A 19,815-nucleotide genomic window follows, 5' to 3' on the forward strand; every position below is an offset into this window, starting at 1 on the left:
TTTCCCTTTGCAGCGCCCATTCTTTTTTGCTGCTTGCAGACGCTCTGCATTGTCTGTCAGAAAGCACTAGGTTTCTAATTACTTGCTATGTATAGTCTTGGAGGGAATGTGAAATATGTATCAGAGAGCCAAGGAATGCACCGGTCATTATTCTCACTCTAACTCGGAGCTCGGGCACAGTGTTTCAGTAAGACTGGGCAGGCATCTCAGCTTAGGAAGAGGGCTCTGGGCATGAACATTACTACTGTTGTTACAGTTGTTACAATGTCTCCTTTAGCTCTTACTGGTTTCCTTCCTTTAGTTTGGCTTTGTTTGTTGCATGCAATTTTGGGAAGGGCTTTGGTGCAAAGGCTAAACGTTTTATTTATGGAACATGTAAAAAGTGAATAGGAACGGCTTGATTAATGGTGGGGTACAGCAATGACGTGCTATAAGAAATTGTGTTGGATTCTGTAGGTTGATAGGACTGGAAAGGGTTAGTTCTGAGAAGAAATGTGGGCTAAACTCTTTTGTTTTCCAACCAGGAAATAGTAAACAGCACAGGGTTCCAGAATTTTATTGTACTTCCGAGGCCTTTTAAGAAGACTTCCCCATTTAGCTGCCATCCTTATCCATGTCTTCAATTACTGTACTCCTGTGGGTTCTTGCCCTTTGGACCGACTCTCCTAGATTGCTAGGGGAGGCTTTGAGAAGACAGAGGTGATCATACTAGGGCCCTCATCTATCTTGCTCATCATTGTTTCTCTAGTGTCTAGAAACACCTGGCACCTAGTATGTACTTAGTAAATATTTGCTGAGTAAATGAATGAAGGAGGGCAGGAAAGAGAAAAAGGAGTGATTGAATGCTGTCTCTGTGTCTAGCACTGTGTATGGTACATTTCGAGTGCTTTGGTCATTGTCACCAACAACCTCCAGAGTGCCAACTCCTGTTTCTTCTCTCTGTCTCCATCTTCGCTCAGCCTCTCAATAGCATTGCCCATGGCAGTCCCCTCCTCTTCTCTTGCTTCCTTGACCTCACTCTTTCCTGGTTTTCCTCTTACCTCACTGACTGCTTTTGTTCCTCTGCTCTGCTGGTAAATGTTGGCATGCCCAGCACTTGGTCTTAGGTCTACGCCTCTATTTCTACATTTTCTTCCTGCATGATCTCATCTAGTAATAGCTTCTTCAGAGACAAGCTTTAGTCATTGATTTTCCAATTTTTATCTCCAGTCCCAGGCCCACAGCTCCAGATTTAGACATCTGATTTTGTATCAGGCAGTTTCTTTTCCATGTGTAGTGAGCATCTCAACCATAAAGTGGCCAGAGAAGAACTCTTTACTAATTTATTTATTTTACTTTTTAAAAAAGATTTTATTTATTTATTTTTTAGAGAGAGAGGAAGGGAAGGAGAAGGAGAGGGAGAGAAACATCAATGTGTGGTTGCCTCTCATGCTCCCCCAACTGGGGACCTGGCTTGTAACCCAGGCATGTGCCCTGACTGGGAATCGAACCAACAACCCTTTGGTTCACAGGCCTGCTCTCAATCCACTGAGCCACACCAACCAGGGCCCAGGAAAGAACTCTTGATTCCTATGTTTCTCCGACAGCCTTCCCAGGACTCCTGAGGTAGTTTCCTAGTTTCTTTGGTCTCCTGATTATCTGTATTTCTTGTAGCAGTCAGAGTGATCCTTTAAAAAAAGGTAAAATAGTTTCATTTTAAAACTCTTCACTACAGTTAATAATACTGTAGTGCAGATTTGAAAGTTGCCAGAAAGAGTAGATCTTAAAGGTTTTCATCACAAGGAAAATAGATTTCATGACTGCATATGGTGACTGGGTTTACTGTGGTGGTCACGTCATAGCGATGCAGTGCCCCCGCCTCTGGGGTTTTCCTTCCTGTGGTTTCAGTTACGTGCAGTCAACTGGGGTTCAGGAATATTAAATGAAAGATTGCAGAAAGAAACCATCGATAAGTTTTAAACTGTGCACTGTTCTGAGTAGCACGATCAAATCTCAAGCTGTCCTGCTGTGTCCCACCCTGGCCGTGAATCATCCCCTTGTCCAGCCTGTCCATGCTGTGTATGCCCTCCACCCATGAGTTACTTGGTGGAGCCATCTCCGTCGTCAGGTAGTCTGTCCCGGTATCACAGTGCTTGTCTTCAGGTAACCCTTAGTTTACTTAATAAGGACCCCAAAACATTAGATTAGTGATGCTGGCAATTCAGATATGCTGAAGAAAAGCTATAAAGTGCTTCCTTTAGTTGAAAAAGTAAAAGTTCTTGGCTTAATGAAGAAAGAAATAATATAGTATGCCGAGGTGGCTAAGATCTGTGATAAGAATGAATCTTCTATCTGTGGCATTGCCTAATATATAAATTAAACTCTCTCATAGTATGTATAGGAAAAAGCATTGTGTACCTCCAGGGGTTGGTTGGTACTATCTGTGGTTGTAGGTATCCGCTGGGGGTCTTGGAACATATCCTTCTCACATAAGGAGGGATTACAGTATAAATCATTGTGCTATGCATCTGAAACTAATATAATGTAATGTGTCAATTATACCTCAATAGACCAGAATAAAAACAAAACTTTTCAGTGGCTCCCGAAACACCTGCAACTGTGACTGCCCACCTCAGCCCATGTGGCCCCGATTCCTAATGGGAGTACTATGTTGACCTACTGACTCTCTGTCCGGCTTCACGGGCCTCATTTCTGTTCCTGAAACATGCTAAACTTGTTCCCACCTTAGAGTCTTTGCACTTGCTCTTCCCTTTGTTCGGAACTTTGCTTTTCCCCCAGAGCCTCAAACCCCTGGTTCCTTCATATCATTTTTTTCTCCACTCACGTGTCACGTCCTTGGAAGCCTCATCTGAACCACCTTATACCAAGTTGTTTTCTGCCTCATTTTATTTCCTGCAAGAACTTAATGCTATCTAAGATTACCTTGTTTATCTATTAATTATTAGTTAAGAATTTGCCGGTTGTATTCACAGATGTATTCCTCCCCCTCTGAAGAGTGTTAGAACCTAGCAATTGCTGAATCTGTCAATCAGAATATCATTCACTCTTCATGGGAAAGGCTCAGACAGGGATGGTAGAAGACTTGACTTCTCAAGTCTTCAAGACATTTTTTCCCTACTGTAATCCTGATGACTGATCCACATAATATTTGTATGTAGTTTTACATTTTTATTTTTTAACACAGAGAAGGAAATAGGTATATATCAGGATGAACTATTGCATGCATGTCCCATATCCCCAAAGGAAAATATTCTGCAGTTGTCCAAAGGTAATGGGTTTCTAAATGACATTGTCCCCCAATAAAGCCCAGGGTAAAAGAGGAATAAGGAAAGAAGAAAGGAAGGAAACTTACCTTTATTAAACATGCACTAGGTGCTAGGCACAGAACTGAGTGCTTTCACCCATGTTCCCTAATTTGAATCTCAGAGCAGTCCTGCAAGGTTGATACTATCACCTTCAATTTTATAGATGAAAATACTGAGGCTCGATAAGTTAATACTTTGCTCCAGGTGATACAAATGCTAAGAGTGGTAGAATTAGATTTTTGAAACTCAGGTCTACCTGACACCAAACTTCTGACATTTTGTGCTAAGATGGTTGCTTTGTGAGATGGTTATGCTCCTAAAATAGAAAGGAAGGAAATGTGAACTCAGCGTATATTCACATATATTGCAACGAATATCTGAAGCACAAGAAAAGTTACACAGACAATATGGAAAACAGACCTACAGTATTCAGTGCCTGAGCATATAATTGGATGGATAGGATACAGATGAACATTTGGTTCCCTGGCAGAGCTCATGTACGGTATGACATAGAGCAGCTGTCCCCAGAGCAAGTTCTTTGTTTCTAGACCGGTACGACACAAGCAGCATTTGAGCAGTTCGGGACTCTTCCTGCTTGCACTATAAATAGACTTCATAGAATTCTGTATGTCAGAGTTAATGCAATGAAAACGAGTCACAGAGTAAGAAAATAAATGTTAACTCATTCTATAAGTGAGAAACGTGTTTGGCATTGGGAGAGGCCGTGAATACGCTGTCATTACTTGGACGGGTCCTGAGGTCTTACTTAGCATATGAAATTGCAAAGTAGATCCTATTATGTAAGGAGACAGGAGGACAATGTAATGTGGCTATGAAATGGAGAACTTTGTGCCCTTCAGGGAAGAGTTAACAGGGCAGGATGAAGATAGAGCGAGAAGTGTGATAAGAATGTGGAAAAGGAATGAATGGGTGGCATATATATGTGACTGTTGCCAAAACCGAGTTGCTGGATAATCCTCAGATGTCAGATTTCCGCGAGGCCAACATGTGACTCAAAGCTTGCCACTCAACAGAGAATACTGGGCTGTGCTCATATTAAGAGGCTGGCTGGAAGCTAGGATCCCACTGTGCATTAGCCTAACTCCCTGTCACTTTCTGTGTGTGGGTGGGTGTGCATGTGTGTGTGAGGGTATACATTTTTATGCAGTGGGTGTTTAAAGAGCTAAGCACTGAAGCTGGATTTCCACAAACGATCATCACGAGCACTCCAGACACACTAAACTTCCTCTCTTGGTATTTTTTCCTTTTTTCTTTTGCAAATCCCAAAGGAGAGAACCCCCAACACACAGCCCTCAGGATTGAGATGATTTTCTCTTGCCTATCCATGTGGGTGCCCTCTGAAGGTTAGAGCCGAAGCTATGTGGGACCGGCACATTCTCCACCACCGGAGGAGAGGAGCTGCGTGAAGAAGTGGAAGTGACTGAAGGAAGGGTGACTCTGCCCTGTTAACATGAACAACAGCTTGCAGGTTAACCTGCCCAGAAGCTGGGCTGCTTCAAGTGGCTCACTCCAGGAGAAGTCTGAGCACTCTTTTTTTCTTTTTTATTACTATAGGATGGAGGATGAAGCTGTCCTGGACAGAGGGGCTTCCTTCCTTAAGCACGTGTGTGATGAAGAAGAAGTAGAAGGTGAGCTTTATGGGTTGGGGAAGGATATTCATGTACCTGTGTCTTTGTAGGTAATAGCATCCATCCAGTCCACACAGCTTGTATTTGTGAAGTTACAAACCAAAGCTTTTGTATGGAGTTTCATTAATTTCCCCATTTTGCTTCAACATAGGATATAATTTTTAGAACTTCTCTGGACTGTCGGAACCTGAGTCAGTGCAGTACTGCATAGTTAAAATAAAAGGAGGGGGGTGTCTTATTTTGAAGCAGGTGCCCCTTCATGAAAAGTAAATATTTTTCAGGTAATATGAACCATCTTCCAGTGACTAGTTCAGGGAAGCTGCTAGATTTGTATAAATGTATTTGGTTGAATATTCTGTTCTTTCTTATAGGTTGCAGGGTAAAGAAACAGATGTTATAGGAAGAGAATGATGGTAATGATACCATTGTCACCAGAAAAATGGGTCAGAGTTGAGGATGTAAACAATGCTAATCATGGATAAATCTGTTAGAAAGAGATGGAAAAGCACTTTTTACTTATAAAACCTCCAGGACCTCTTTTGCTAATGTTCCCCAGTGCCTGTTAAAAATCAAATAAGAGTTAAGTTTTAGCTCATGTTATGATACTTTTAGTGTGTCTACTCTTATCTCATGACTTATCAATTATGTGCAATAATACTATTTGAGAGTGAGAAAGCAGGACTTAACATTTATTAATTATATGAAGGCATCACAAATACACAATGTTAATATTTATAGTGAGATTTTAAAAATAATTAGTACTTATAAAATTAAATGAAACTTACAGGTGAACCATGTCATAAAATGTGTCTATTAAAATCACCTGAGAGACAATTTGTATGTGTTTTGGAAACTCTAGTCTGATTGGTACCATTTGGGACACATTTAATGCATACCAAAAAGAGGGTGGTACTGTGTGTTCTGGAGTGACTCTTCAACCACATTGGTCCTGGACAAGTGATGCTCCGGTGCCACCTGGATTAGTTTGAATAGTGGGACCATTGTGTTTTTATCGTGTTTCCTTAGTCAGTTTCTTCTGACCATGGAGCGTTGGAGGGTTGCCTTCCCCCTCCACCTTGCTACTTCCTGCATTTATGCTCTTGAGACTAATAAGAATTTGATACCTAAGTTTCTTAGGAAAAAGGAAATGACAGTATTTTTTTTCATATTGTTTTATGGGTTTCTTGTACTTTTATAACATGACTGTGGGAAAATGTCAAGTTAGTGAAAGCAGAATAGTAAAACTTTTTTAAATTTTTATTTTAATTGTTCCTTAAGTACAGTTTTCTGCCCTTAGGGAGAATAGTAAAACTCTTGTCTTAAGATTCTTATAACCCGTGATGTTAAGCCTGCAGTGTGGTGACTTTGTCATTGTCCTGGGGTCAAAGAGGAAATAAGCATCTTAAAGTGATAGCATATGGATCGAAATATTGTAGGACTGAGCGAATATTCTATAGTTTCGGGACAACTAAAGTAGAAAAATCAGTGAGCAAGCTTGAGAATGAGATGTGTGAGTGTGTGTGCTTTCCTTGAGAATAATGTGCTAGCTAAGTTCACAGGAGCTGTAAATCATTTTCTTGAGTTTATAAGGCCTGTAGGATTGACAGCACCCTGCTGCAACTGGGTATTGTACATGGGTTTCTTACAGCTTTGACCAAGGAATTAATTTCCTGAAGTATTTCCCTTGATTTTCAGGCACAAAATTAAGACAACAATGTAATGACTAACACACAAATCTGTAGCCAGATTTCTTTAAGGAGAAACAAAGAAGACAACAAAAGGTGGTAAAAACATCTGTAAAATTGTTTGGCTTTGTGGTGATCAAATTTGCCATGTGGATTTTGTGCATATTCCTGTTCTAAGACTTCTATTTTAGTGATTATCTTTGATGTTGGAATCTGAGTTGATTACTTTTACTTCAGGTTATGTTTAGCTAGTTGCCTTTTGTTGAATTCTGAGGCCCTACAGGATGGTTGTTTATGATTGTCATTTGGTGGAGAATACCCACCAGTATAGGGTCCTCTACAGTATTTCTTGAAACTACAATAGGGACTGTTGGTTTCCAATTCAGTGCCCACCTAACGGACCCTCCCATTTTCTCACTGGGCTTCATCTGGTGGGGATAGGGAGCACTTCAATTTTATAGGAACTCCAGGTGAAAATGTAAAGAAGTTGTAATGGACATGGGTTTGATGACTTGTCCATGAGAATAAAGAAACAGATGACTTGACTGTGAAGACCTCTGATGTGGATTCATTCGTATTTTGAGGCAGAATGTATTATGCAAGGACGTAAGTCTATCTCATATTTAATTGCACTGAGAAGGGTGAATTTGAAGGAGAGCAAATTGTTATCTCTGTTCTGAAGTAGCTGAATTTTAGGAAATTTAGGGCAGAAGTCAGTGCTTTGGTTTTAAGGATGAGAAATTCAAAGGTTAAAGATGATGGGGCACCTGACATTTCTATCATCAAACAAATTTGAAGCATGCTGCAGTACACTTAGCAAAAGTAAACTGAATGGAAAATTTTGTCTTTTAAAGTAATTCGCACAAGTAAGATGTACTCCCATTACACGATTATTAGGGTGACAAAGGTCTAGTAGCTCCAGTTACTTTGTAATATTCATGCTTTTAAAATTCTTCTTTGGCCCTTGAGTCTGGGGGGACTGGATTTAGCTCAGCCTGAAGTCAAGAAGAGCCAGATGCTCACTCATAGTTCCATCCAATGCTGTAGTTCTGAGCAGGGGAGAGAGCCTGGGACTTCAACCACACCCTCGCTTCACCTGGTTCAACTTTACTCTCATGGGGTGGCATGACACTCAGTCCACATTCTGAAAACTCAACAGAATACTGTCAGCTGCAACACTCACGAAGAACAGAGTGAGTCAGAAGAGGAGTCATGTTCTGTTTCAGTTATGAATTTATCTACGTGGGACACAATTAAAGGCCTAAGCCTCATTTTCACATAATTTGCCTTGTGCATTTGTGTTAGTGATGTAAAGATAGACTCTTTAAAAAGGTAGCCAAGTGCCAATTTTTAATCTTTAAGATAAAGAACAGCTTTATTTTCTCTTATTGACAAGCAAAACAATTGAGATAGCAGAAGAACCATATGATTTCATTCATGTGGGATATAAAACTGAAAGCAACAAATGAACAAACAATAAAAACTCATAGACACAGACATCGGTATGGTGGTTACCAGAGGGAAGGTGGGTAGAGGGTAGTAAAAGGGAAAGTGGGTCAACTGTATGGTCATGGAAGATGCTTTGACTTTGGGTGGTGAGCGCACAATGCAATATGAACATCGTGTGTCATAGATATGTGCACTTGAACCTACACAGTCTTAGTAACCAATGTCACCCCAGTAAATTTAATAAAAAGCAAAAATATACAAAAAAAAAAGAGAAGCTTAGTATCTGTTCTTTCATTGGTTATGTTATACTGTTTTTGGTTTTGTAAAGGTAACATTTTTGGCACAGAGTGGTTACTGTGGATAAACATTTAAAATTTTTAACACTTAAAATAACATATTTGTTTTTGTACCTAAAGGCTCCATCCCCATCTCAGGCACTTTCACAGAATTGAATTGGTCTGTAGATGACAAATCGATGTTACCAGAATGACCCGAAATGCTGACAGTGAGAACAACACTCGATTTTCATTTTAAACACACATAGACAGGGGAAATTGCCAAATTTTGTGGGGTAAACCAAAGTTGAGATAGAAAGCTAGATCGCCAGGTAAATTTTTCTAAACAGAAGTATGTCTTGTAGATGTTTTATCTTTAAAAAAAGTCAGCCAGGATTTTGGATCTGTATGATGTAAACAGATTACTTAATAATCTCGTATTTCGCAATGGGGGAAAAGAGCAAACTCCACCTTATCCTCTGAGATAAGGCCTTGGCTCTACAGGGCTAGGTAACTCCCCAGCAGGCCTTGGCAACCCTGATGTTGTGAGGAGGGGCCTTTTCTTAATATCAATCTAACCAGCAACTCAGGAAGCGTAAAGTACAGCAAGACAATATTGGCTGAAATGTGTCTCCAGTTTTGAAGTCTGATCAGTGCTCTCAAAGCTATTCTGACACATTGTGGTGGCTTTCCTCTTCCATTCAAAAGTAAGGCCAAAAGGAAGTAAGCTCTCATCTGTGCAAATGGAAGAATGATTATGCAGGTTCCTATGCCCACTGATCGACACTAAGCAAGTATCATTGAGATTGCATGGAATTTTACTGGAGGATTATTTTTAGGGAAATAAAGGTAAAAAACTAGGACACTCTCTGGAACAGAATAAATATTTACCAAATATTTGTTAAGAGAAAGAGTGAATAAATGAATATATAATATAAGCTAAATAGAGAATATGCAGAATCCCTTTATATAAAACTCTAAAATCTTTGTTTACATTTTTAGTTAGAAATTTGGTTCTCAGTAGTCGTAGTCACATGAGATAATCTTTTTAGTGATCCTCTCCTTTGCTGCTACTCCTGTTTGATTTGGCAAAGATCATTGATATTTATGTCATTTATATATTTATATTGATAAGAAAAAGAAACCTCTAAAACACCTCTGCCTTATTTTTTTCCTTCCACTTGTCTGTCTTTTGAGGAGAGAGACAAAAAAAATGATGAAATGGTATTTTGTTTTTTTGGAAGTCAGGATCTCACATTTTATAGACATGAAATCATATGACTTAAACCTATTTTTCACCAGAGGATATCTGATGATGTATTTATGTGTAATGGAGAGGTGGTATTCTAAAGAAAAAGTGGGGCCTGGTAGACATTTGTTAATAATTACAGTGGTGAAAAATGTAATTGCTGAGAAGGAGTGAATGAAACCTACAGATGGGAAGGGAGGGCCAAGTTGGGGCTGGGGCTATTCTGAGCGCTGGATGTAAGTGTCTGGTTGCATTTTGCTGACCTCTTCTCTGTGTTCACTCTATTTCTCAGAAACAGTGTGTACAGAGGAAACACTTGGGCAAATAGTTGCTGAAGGAAAAGCCTTCCTTAAAAGAAACAATGTACCCACACAGTGGAGAGTGGTAAAGAAATGTGGTGGAGTGTTTAAGGGTTGGTACAGAATTTGGTTTTCTCAGAGCAGGTTGAGCCCATATAACCCTTTCCCAGTGCCCCACTTCTCTCTCCTGACAGCCTCAGCTGAAAGCCCGCCAGCGGTCCTCAGGCAGGCAACATGGGGCCTGGGAGCTGACACCTCCTGCTGTGTCAGTGAGATTAAATACTTGTATACAGATTTCTTAAAGTTCAAGGAACTCTGATAATAATGCCATGGGGTTTTTGAAACTGGAATCAGACATCCCTTCCCAGAGTTTTCCAGTTGTAGAGAATTCCCTGGTAGTACAGGATCAGCTAAGGCCCTCTTGAAGTCACTTTTGGTCCAACATGTGTACATTCTTTTATGGCCATAAGCCATAAAAATTGAACTTTGTGCTTGGGTTGTGTTTAGCAAGGATCCATGAAATTCGTGAAATGATACACGTAGAGTATTTTGTGTATGGGTTTCTTTGGTCTAAAGTTCATTTAGACAAAGACTGGACTAAAGTGATTTTTACTTGCTTAATTCATTTTTACCAACACCTGTGTTGCCTTCCTGACCATGCTTACCTAATGCTTCTTGTATTGGATGAGGAAAGCTCGAATGGTCAAGTGAAGGGTCCCAGGGCCCACTGTCTGTTCCTCTTCAGGCTCATTCTGAATCTCTTTAAGCTCCTGGTGTGAGATCTGAGTTTCATGATTAGACTTCTCTGATACACGTTGACTGTAATTTGATTACTTTTCCAAGAAGAGGCATATTAACTCTAATACAGGATAAAATACAAATGCATGCCCATTGCCTAATAAGGCATGCAAGAGAACAGATTTCTGTTCTTTCAGAGAACAGATTTAAGTACATAGTATTTTTCCACCATTGAAGAAGGTTCAGAGGTCTGTTACATGCACAAGGTGTGTCTGGAAAGAGTCCAGCCATTGTTGATATAACAAGAATGGTTTGCATGACATCTGTGTAATCTGGCAGCCAAGGAGAGTGGACTGGAATGAGCATGTGTGAACAATGACAACTTTACTGTACTAGTCAGTGGGGGTGGTAGATGCTGCTGAAGAAGCATGTGTATTGTATGGCTGTTGCATTCAAAATGACTGAGCACGTAGAGCAACGAATCTGCATCAAATTTTGCGTGAAGCTTGAACATTCCTCCATGGAAACTATTCAGATGATTCAGAAGTCTGTAGCTATGGGCAACTTGGTCATTGGCAACTTCATCACAACCATGCACCTGCTTATATATCCTGTCTCGTGCAGTTTTGTGGTGAAACATCAAATCACCCAGGTGACTCAGCCCCCTAGATCCCAGATTTGGTGTCCTGTGACTTCTGGCTTTTCCAAAAACTAAAATCATCTTTGAAAGGGAAGGGATTTCAGACCATAGATGAGATTCAGGAAAATATGGCAGCTGATGGTGACTGGGAGAACTGTGTGAGGTCCCAAACTGCCTACTTTGAAAGGGGACTGAGGCATCATTGCCCTATGTACAATGTTTCCTGTATTTCCTATCTTCAACAAATATCTCCATTTTTCATATGACATGGTTGGATTCCTTCTGGACAGACTTTGTATATTTAATGTATATATGAACATATTTCATATGATACACAAGCTGTTATATAATTTAGGTGCCAGTTAAATGAGAGTATGCAAAAGTATAGGAATAACACTGTGTATTTGAACCTCAGCAAAGTATTGTATTTCCCCATTTCTATCAACACAAGAGTCAGAATTATTGGGGGTGAGAATTGGGACTTATGAGGGAGAGTAGAGTAAGAATAGAATAAAGCTGCTTTAAGCTCAGTTGAGTCTCTTGTTGCTGTGGTGAGCTAGCTGGTGGGTTTTGTTTTGTTATGTTTTATTTTACTTGTTTTCTTTGCTAATTGCATTTAGGGGACTGAAGTGAGAGCCTGCCATGGCAGTAGTTCACAGAAGGTTCCAAACATTGGGACCCCAAGGCTGCTGATTGTGAGGTGGGATGAAGGTGAAGGGAGGGAGAGTGGGGAGTGGCATCCACTGAACCAGCAGTACATATGGTGGCTTAAATAACTCCCTTCTCTGAATAGTTGCAAAAGCTTTTCAATCTAGTTAATTGTTTTTACTTTTCCAAAGAGTTAGAATAAGAAGGCAGCTATCTTAAGTGCTTTATCTAATGTGTTCACCACCACCCCAGCGCCAGTTGATTATTCAATTTTCAACAAGTAGTTCTATTCCCACTGAAAAATAAAGAAAATGTCTTGGATGTAGAGCAGCAATTTTCTACCGGTGTGGCACACTGGTGTGCCACAGGAACTTTTAATTAAGACTTGCAATACCTGATTATTTAGTCAGGGGCACTTTTCCCTTAGATTGAAAAAAAAAAAAAAAAAAAAAAAAAACAACAAAAAAAAGAAAGAAATGACAACAGCTAACACAACAACAGCTGTCCAGTGTGAATGAATCAAAGTTATACCTATTTTTTGTCAGATCGGCAAAAGATATATATATTTTTGGTGTGCAGCAGAATTTTAGTAATTAGTTTATGTGAGCTATGAGAAGAAAAGGTTGAAAATCACTGATGTAGGGTGAAAGCTCATACTGAATCCAGTGGATACACATATGTTGGCAAATTAAACCAGTATCTGATTGTTCTGTTGCCTTTATTCAGTCTGTGCTGTGGGTTAGACAACGTAGTGAGAACCAGAAGCCTCAAGACCGATTTCTGTTCCTGGCTCCGTCTTGCCTTTCTGGGTGACACAAGGCCCGTGATGCTTGTGTGGTTACATTCCCTTCATGTGAGTGCAGTTAACTTATTTCCTCACCCACCCTACCGTGATGGTTTAAGGATAATACTGAAAAATTCTTGATATTTTTGGTAAGTCACTGACAAATTACTTATTTCTGAATCTTGGTTTTCCTACAGAGAAGCAGAGCATTTGCACCTCCTTATTTCCTAATTTTGCTAAAAGTATAAGTAAACTATTTGAAATCCCAGGATAAGCCCTATAAATTTAAGATATTGTCTCCCTTGGATTTAGTCCCTGTAGGTAATTTATATCTTTATGTTTAACCTTTTATACCAGGGGTAGCTGTGACTGCAGAATGCTGTCAGACTAAGGCTAGTGCTGATATCTGGTAATCCAACGACTTAGTTGATTCGTATCTGTGTTAACTATTCTTATTAACTTAACTGAGGGACAGTGTTTTTTTTTTCCCTTTAAGCCTGTGAAAATGGTAAGGACAATTGCAGATATAAGCTGAAAAATATATTGGTTTACTAGGCTCTCATGTATCACTGAATGTTGATAACATGTTCTAGTTAGGGCCACAATTAATGTTCTGTCAAATCCACCAGTCATTATTTAAGGACAACAGGACTGGTTGAATATAATTTAGAGTGCATCAGTGTTCATGGAGTGAGTTGACATGGGAGACCTGTGTATATCCCTTTCGTAGACTGACATGAGCTGAGATCTAAAGGATGAGGAGGAATGAAATATGTCACGAATGAGGGAAGCATCACAGGCAGGCATGTGTACAGGCCCAGGGGTGAGAAGGAAGTAGGCCTACCTGAGAAGTGGAAATAGACCTATGTAGCTGGACTGTGTGAGTAGGGAGGGAGTGGCCTGAGGTGTGTGGGGGCTAAAAAATTTCCTCCCACTTTCTAAGTTCCTCTAGTTGGGCTAATAATACATTAACAGGGGCAGATTATCAGGAGAAAACTTCCACAGTTTATTATTCAAACGTATGTTTGAGGGTGCCATAAGAATGAGAGTGGACGTCCATTAGGCAGTTGAGGCTTATGTGCCATTATGGACAAAGGAGGAAGGGGGGCAGGGTTCTGCAAATTTGAAGGGGAAATAGGCAATTTACAGGTCTTCAAGACAGAGCTGATGTGTGGTAAACAAATTCCTGTGGGCAACCCAGGAACAGTGGGACACGAGGGAGAGGGAGATAGCTAACAGCCCCCTGCTGGGGATCTTCTTATCTAATGTGAGGTGAATACCTAAGATACCCTTCTGGAGGAGGTCTTTTCTTCTGAATCTTTTAGGCAATAAGGGGGAGGACCAAAAGTTCTTTCTGAGTCTTTTGTTCCTAATAACCAGTTTAAAATCAGTATCACAAAAGGCGGATTTGGGGGAGGCAAAAACTTTTGTCCCCTTTAGGTGGATAAGACCCAGATAATTCCTGGCCTTTTATGCCATGCTAAAGATTTAGGATTTTGAGTGTGCACCGGGGAGCTGTGGCAGAAGGTTTTAAGCAGGGAAGTGACGAGACAAAATTTGCATTTAAAAATATCTCTTTGGCTGATGGAATAGAATGAGAAGAGGACCAGAGTAGGCTCTGTGAGTGCCAACATTTGGAGACTGAGAAGGAGCAGTCATAGAAGTTGGAGGAAAACCAGGGAGAGGGTGACTCTGAGGCTAAGATCAGATCACTTTCAATAAAGAGCGAGTAAGTGATGGACAGTGCTGAGTGCTGCCTGCAGTCAGGTAGGTGAGGACCGGAAAGTGGCCAGTGGATTTGGCAAAAAGGTGGCGATTGGTGGCCTTATACACACGGAATATTACTTGGCTATAAAAAGAATGAAATCTTAACCATTTGTGACAGCGTGGATGGATCTAGAAGGTATTATTACACTCAGTGAAATAAGTCAGTCAGAGAAAGACAAGTACTGTATGATTTCACTCGTATGTGGAATCTAAAGAAGAAAATAATGACAAACAAATTGAAACAGACTTGTAGATACAGAGAAAACTGGTGGCTGCAGAGGGGAGGGTTGGGGAGACTGATGAAAGAGATGAAGAGATTAAGAATGTACAAATTGCAGTTACAGAATAGTCACGGGCTTTTAAGTACAGCATAGGGGATTAGTCAATGATATTGCGATAACTGTGGATGGCACCAGTTGGGGTACTGGAAATATTGGGGGAGTGCATGTCAGAAACATGATTGTCCAACCCCTGAGCTGTACACAAAACCAGTACAAAAAAAATTAAAAGGAAAAAGTGTTGGAAGAGCACATGAAAGGGTGAGAGAAAGAAGACACAAGCCTGGCTGGCCTCATCATTTGAATGACCGCAGGTGACCAGTGGGAGGGCAGATGTCACAGTGAGAACTGCTTCCTATCATGGGGCAGTTTAGGGAAGTATGGGTTGTGGATTTAAACTTGTCATTGTGTAGAGAAATATTTTTGGATGATTCCTGAGCCATTGTTTTTTCTTCTGTGTAACTAGGTAATTGCTAACTTGAAAGGACTACTTTTTAAAATTTTTCTTTGGCATGGCCTTGCACACAGTGGAAGATGGGAGGGGTGCTGGGAGGACTCTTACCATGGAAGGAGGAAAGTGGGAAAGGAACCCTGTATATTCAGGACCCCCATGAGTCCCAGTCTCTACATCATTAACTGACTATTTGGCTTTTATTGGTTCACTGGTAAATGAAGAGGTTGGACCAGGTGATGTTCAAGGTCATTTCAATAGTGAAAGTGGGACTGTGTGCTGTTGTGTTAGTGAATGCCATTCTTCTCTTTTCTGGGTGCGTTTGGAAACCTGGAGTCCTGAAGATCCTGGGATTGGGTTTCACTAGGCTAATTTAAGTCTTTCATAGCGCCTAGTTTTTGGTTATCGTTTTAGCCTTTTGACATTATCCATGTCTCACCTGTATTATAGGTATGTGAGAGGAGGAAATTATGTCATACTTGATTAGCCATGAGTGCATTAACTATGTGTATTAACTGTCTGTAGCAACTAAAAACTTCTTCTTATCACTCAGCCAGAGCTTAGGCCAATGCTAAAATGAAGCCATAATAGAGTTGGAGATGGACAATGTGGTTAGGATGAGAATGTGAATGTGTGCGTTTATGTGTCTCTCTAAGCTGCTTCTCTGGCTGCAATTGTAAATCCAATTATCAATGACCATTGGATTAGCCATTGTTTTCTCTCTTCCAGCTCTGCTTCCCATTCAGTTGTGCAAATGGTGACCACAAGAGAAATAATGGAAACTGTCAGTTTTCTGTGTTTGGCTCACAGGCAGATTTTGTCTGACTGCATGTGTACTTGCATATTAAAATCCGCTTGTTCTTTTGTAGCCCTTGGGTGTCAGGATGAGTGGGGGTTCCTATCTTCCTGTTGGGTGGTCTCTCTTTGCTCTTGGCACTGCCCTGCCTGGCATTGGCTTTCCTGGGCCTTTTGGCTCCACTCTACTCTATTTAGTCAAGTACAAGGACCAACAGACCTGGTTCCCCAGGGTTGGCTCTCACTGTGTAGAAGCTCCAGGGGACACTCTACCCAGGGGTGGTGAAGATTGCCAGGTGGGCAAAAGGAGGGAAGACTGAGTTTTTGAAAGGTGTTGCTTCTGTTGAACAGTTAGACTGTGTATAATGAGTAACTTGCCCAGGGAGATGGGTTATGGGTTAGACTTGGCCCAAAGTTGTCTATTCTGTCCTGCTCAGAGTGAACGCCCTGGAGTGCCTTTGCTTGAGAACAAGAGTTCACAAGCTATTATCATGGCTGGAGCGGGGTGGGAGTCTGGACAAAGAGAACTTTGTTTTTCCCCTTTAGGAAGAGAAGAGAGGAATAGGACCAACACTTATGGGGCACCTTTGCGTATCAGACACAGCAGGAGACACTTTGTCAAATAATTTGATTTCAATTGTCTATAACAATCTTTTTCTCTCTCTCACTATATATACATACATATTTCTATAAAAGAAATTATATAGGTTTTATATATATATGAAGAGAAAGAGAATATAGAGATATAAATACAGATTGTATTTTATATCTATAGATTTGACTATAAAAGAAATTTTGCTAGAGCAAAGTTAAAAATTTTTTGGAGAATCCACATTAGAGATTGTGAAGCACTTCAGGAACTGCAGTTTATAAAAGATAAGCTGATTTTTAATCCTGTTTATTTATTAAGGTAGGTTCCTGTAGTATCTTTAAGGGGTTGTTTAGCCTAGATATTTTCAAGTAATTGATCATTGAACATAATAAAGTTGTATTTCTTTAAAAATACTTACCAATTCTGACTTTTTATAGTGCTGGTCAGTTTTGCCTCTATTATAAGCTAATAGTAATGGAAATTGTATTGTAACTTGGATTGGAAATAGATAATGTAACTTCAGTGTGTAGTTTTGGGGTCTGCACATTTATCTAAAGACTTTAGAAACATTTTGCTTAAAAATGAGCACTTAGAAGTCAGATGCCAGAGTTTCCTGAACTAAAGGACAGGCATTGACTCCCCTTGGAGGCCTTTTCTCCTGTAGCCATTTGTTTCCCTAGAGATTACCATCATCATTAAATATTAAATATTAAAAGTACTGTGCTCAGTAAACACCAGGTAACAAGCTGAGATTTCTTATCGGCCTTGCTTGGGGAACTTCAGGTCACTTGAAGGATTTCCCAGAGGCTTTCAGTGAATCAAATTCCCATGCAATTCAGTGGGAAGAAAAGTATTTCCCTGTTTTTCATAGCTTTTACTATTTATTTTCTTGCATGCTTGATCATAAGTGTAATTAGTAGCATTAATATTAAAGTAGACTACTCATCAGCATTCAAAACGATCTGTAAATAAATTACACATGTAATTATCTGTTAACAAACATAAGCATTATTTTTTCTATGTGAAAAGTTGCCTTAATTAAAAATATAAAAGTAGAAATCATCCCTCGCCCTGACCACTGATGTCTGTTCGGCGTGTGGACCCTCATCCAAACATTTCGTCAGGGGCTGACTTGCCCTGTGGTGGCTGCAAAGTTACACTGTGCATCTGAAGGCGGTTTTCTTTTCACAAACTTTTTTTTTTGCCCAAGTAAATTAGCAATGTTACTTTGATTATAATTTATTGGAGCTGCTTATGGGCACTCTTATGGATTTGTAACAGCAAGTTATTTGTATTTCATTTATTAAAGTGTTAGGATTATATGTACTCTATTACTATGCCAACACACTCTCTGTGGTATCTGGACTTATCTGTGATTCTGTTTAAGGATTTTTAGGCATGCACTTCTAAAAAAAAATACCTTTTTTAAGAGTATTTTTTTTGCCAAGAAATAAAGTTCCTTTTAAAAGATATGTTGTTTATTGATTTTTAGACAGACAGAAAAAGGTGGGAGAGAGAGAGACATTGATTTGTTTTTCTTTCCATGTTTATGCCCTATCGTGGTTTGTTTTCTTCTTGTATGTGCCTTGATGATATGAACCTGCCCTTGGTCTATTGGATGATGCCTCTCCACCACTAGCTACCTGGCCGGGCTAACAATAAAGTTTTTATAGCATCTTTTATAATCTATACTCATCCAGGGTCCTTGTCTCTTCTACATATTTTCATAATTAAGAAGAAATAATAAATATCTCTTAACTTTGCTTCCCTCTCCTACATCCCTCTTGCCAATGGCCATAACAAATTTCAGGCATCTTGGTGTAAGACCAGGTTACTTTAGGTAAGCCAGAGAAGGTAGTATTTAAGTTATACTGTGGGAATGTTGCTGAGGATTTCTAAAAAGAATGATATAAAGTGTCAAGTGTTGTGGAATCTTTACTTTAAACTAGAGAGAAAAGAAATTCAGTTGACTCTAGAAAGAGCAGTAAAGTGGATAAAAATCAAATTGGGAACAGATCTCTGTGTTTCGAGATGTGCGTAGCAGGCTGAGGGTAGATGGGTGGGGGTGCCTGGGGGTGTCTAATCCGTAGGTCTGAATCCTCTGCCCAGTTATCTACCTTCCACCACAGTCACCCTCAGCTGCCCCCATCCTCTACCCGCAGTACTGAAATCTGAGGTTGTAAGAAATATTTATGTACTGCTTTATTCCAAAAGGTATGAAGGGAAAATAATGATTGGCAGTTTGGAAGAGTGAGGTTGGTGTGTAAAATGCATGTCACCACTCTGCCTGCCCACTACAGGGTGGCCCGAGGTTTGTCCCTTCTGTTTCTAGCAGTCAGCATGACAAAGGACACACACTCAATTGTGAGACTGATAGTGTCACAAAACAAAAGCAAGATACCACCCAAGCCGTGATGAAGTGCTCATTAGTCTTGAGATTGACACCCGAGAGAGAGTTCAGTGGGATTTTATGAGTTAGCTGGTGACAATATCCTGGACTTCCCTGACCCTTGGTTTCTCTGCTTGTACAGTGTGGATAATAGCAGTATTTAAGTTGTGCAGTTGTAGGACTGCATGAAGTAATAGCTATCAGACACCTAGCCAGGACTGGGCACACTTTAAGTACTCAGTAAATGGTTTCTATCATCTGTATGTACTGGAAACACAGCAACCTGCTTCCTGAAGGAGCTAACAGACCTATGTCGCACATAGAGGCGTATGTTGTCAACCACCCAGTCCTCCAGAGAATGCTAGGCTGGTGGGATTAATTCTGGTTTGATGGGTCTGATTCTGCAGACTCTTAAATCGTCCTCGGTAGCAAGGTGGGTATCTGTGAAAGCTGCTCTCACTTCTCCACAGTCACTCAGTGGAAGAAGGCTCCTCGTCGGCCTACAAGTGTGATAGCAACTATCAGTGATGTTAGTTTAGAAATAGCGTAGGAATTTGGAGAACTGGATAGGACAGCTTCACAGCGCTTCATCTTTCAACTGAGGTGGTGCAGGTGAGGATGGGAAGAAACAAGGATCACCTGGTGATAATTTCTGACATTCAGAGATAACCCAGAAAGCCATGTTTTCTTCTCAGTAGTGCTGGCTGTGGGATGGACTGTGAGACAGTCCCAAGACATTTAGAGTTTCTGGGGAATTTGCACCATCTGTCAGAGAAAGGTAGGCAGGGTATTTATTTGAACGCATGATACCGAGGCCACTGC

The 19,815-nt window shown here is 40.3% G+C and overlaps 1 protein-coding gene across 9 annotated transcripts in view; it reads left to right on the plus strand.

The window, feature by feature from the left end:
• Positions 1-19,815, plus strand: part of SLC4A4 (solute carrier family 4 member 4) — a 399,538-nt gene that overhangs the window by 110,104 nt on the left and 269,619 nt on the right. For 3 of the 9 annotated variants that reach the window (XM_036021808.1, XM_036021826.1, XM_036021831.1), the window contains exons 1-2: positions 4,539-4,559; positions 4,881-4,954. In XM_036021808.1, the coding sequence (XP_035877701.1) occupies positions 4,882-4,954 (73 nt within the window). In that variant the 5' untranslated portion in view covers positions 4,539-4,559; position 4,881. Of the gene's footprint in view, positions 1-4,537; positions 4,560-4,880; positions 4,955-19,815 lie in introns of those variants that run through there. The other 6 variants (XM_028505445.2, XM_036021807.1, XM_036021835.1 and 3 more) reach the window with 3 other exon arrangements.

This window comes from Phyllostomus discolor, chromosome 1 (assembly GCF_004126475.2).
Source record: "Phyllostomus discolor isolate MPI-MPIP mPhyDis1 chromosome 1, mPhyDis1.pri.v3, whole genome shotgun sequence".
In the NCBI taxonomy this organism is placed as follows: Eukaryota; Metazoa; Chordata; class Mammalia; order Chiroptera; family Phyllostomidae; genus Phyllostomus; species Phyllostomus discolor.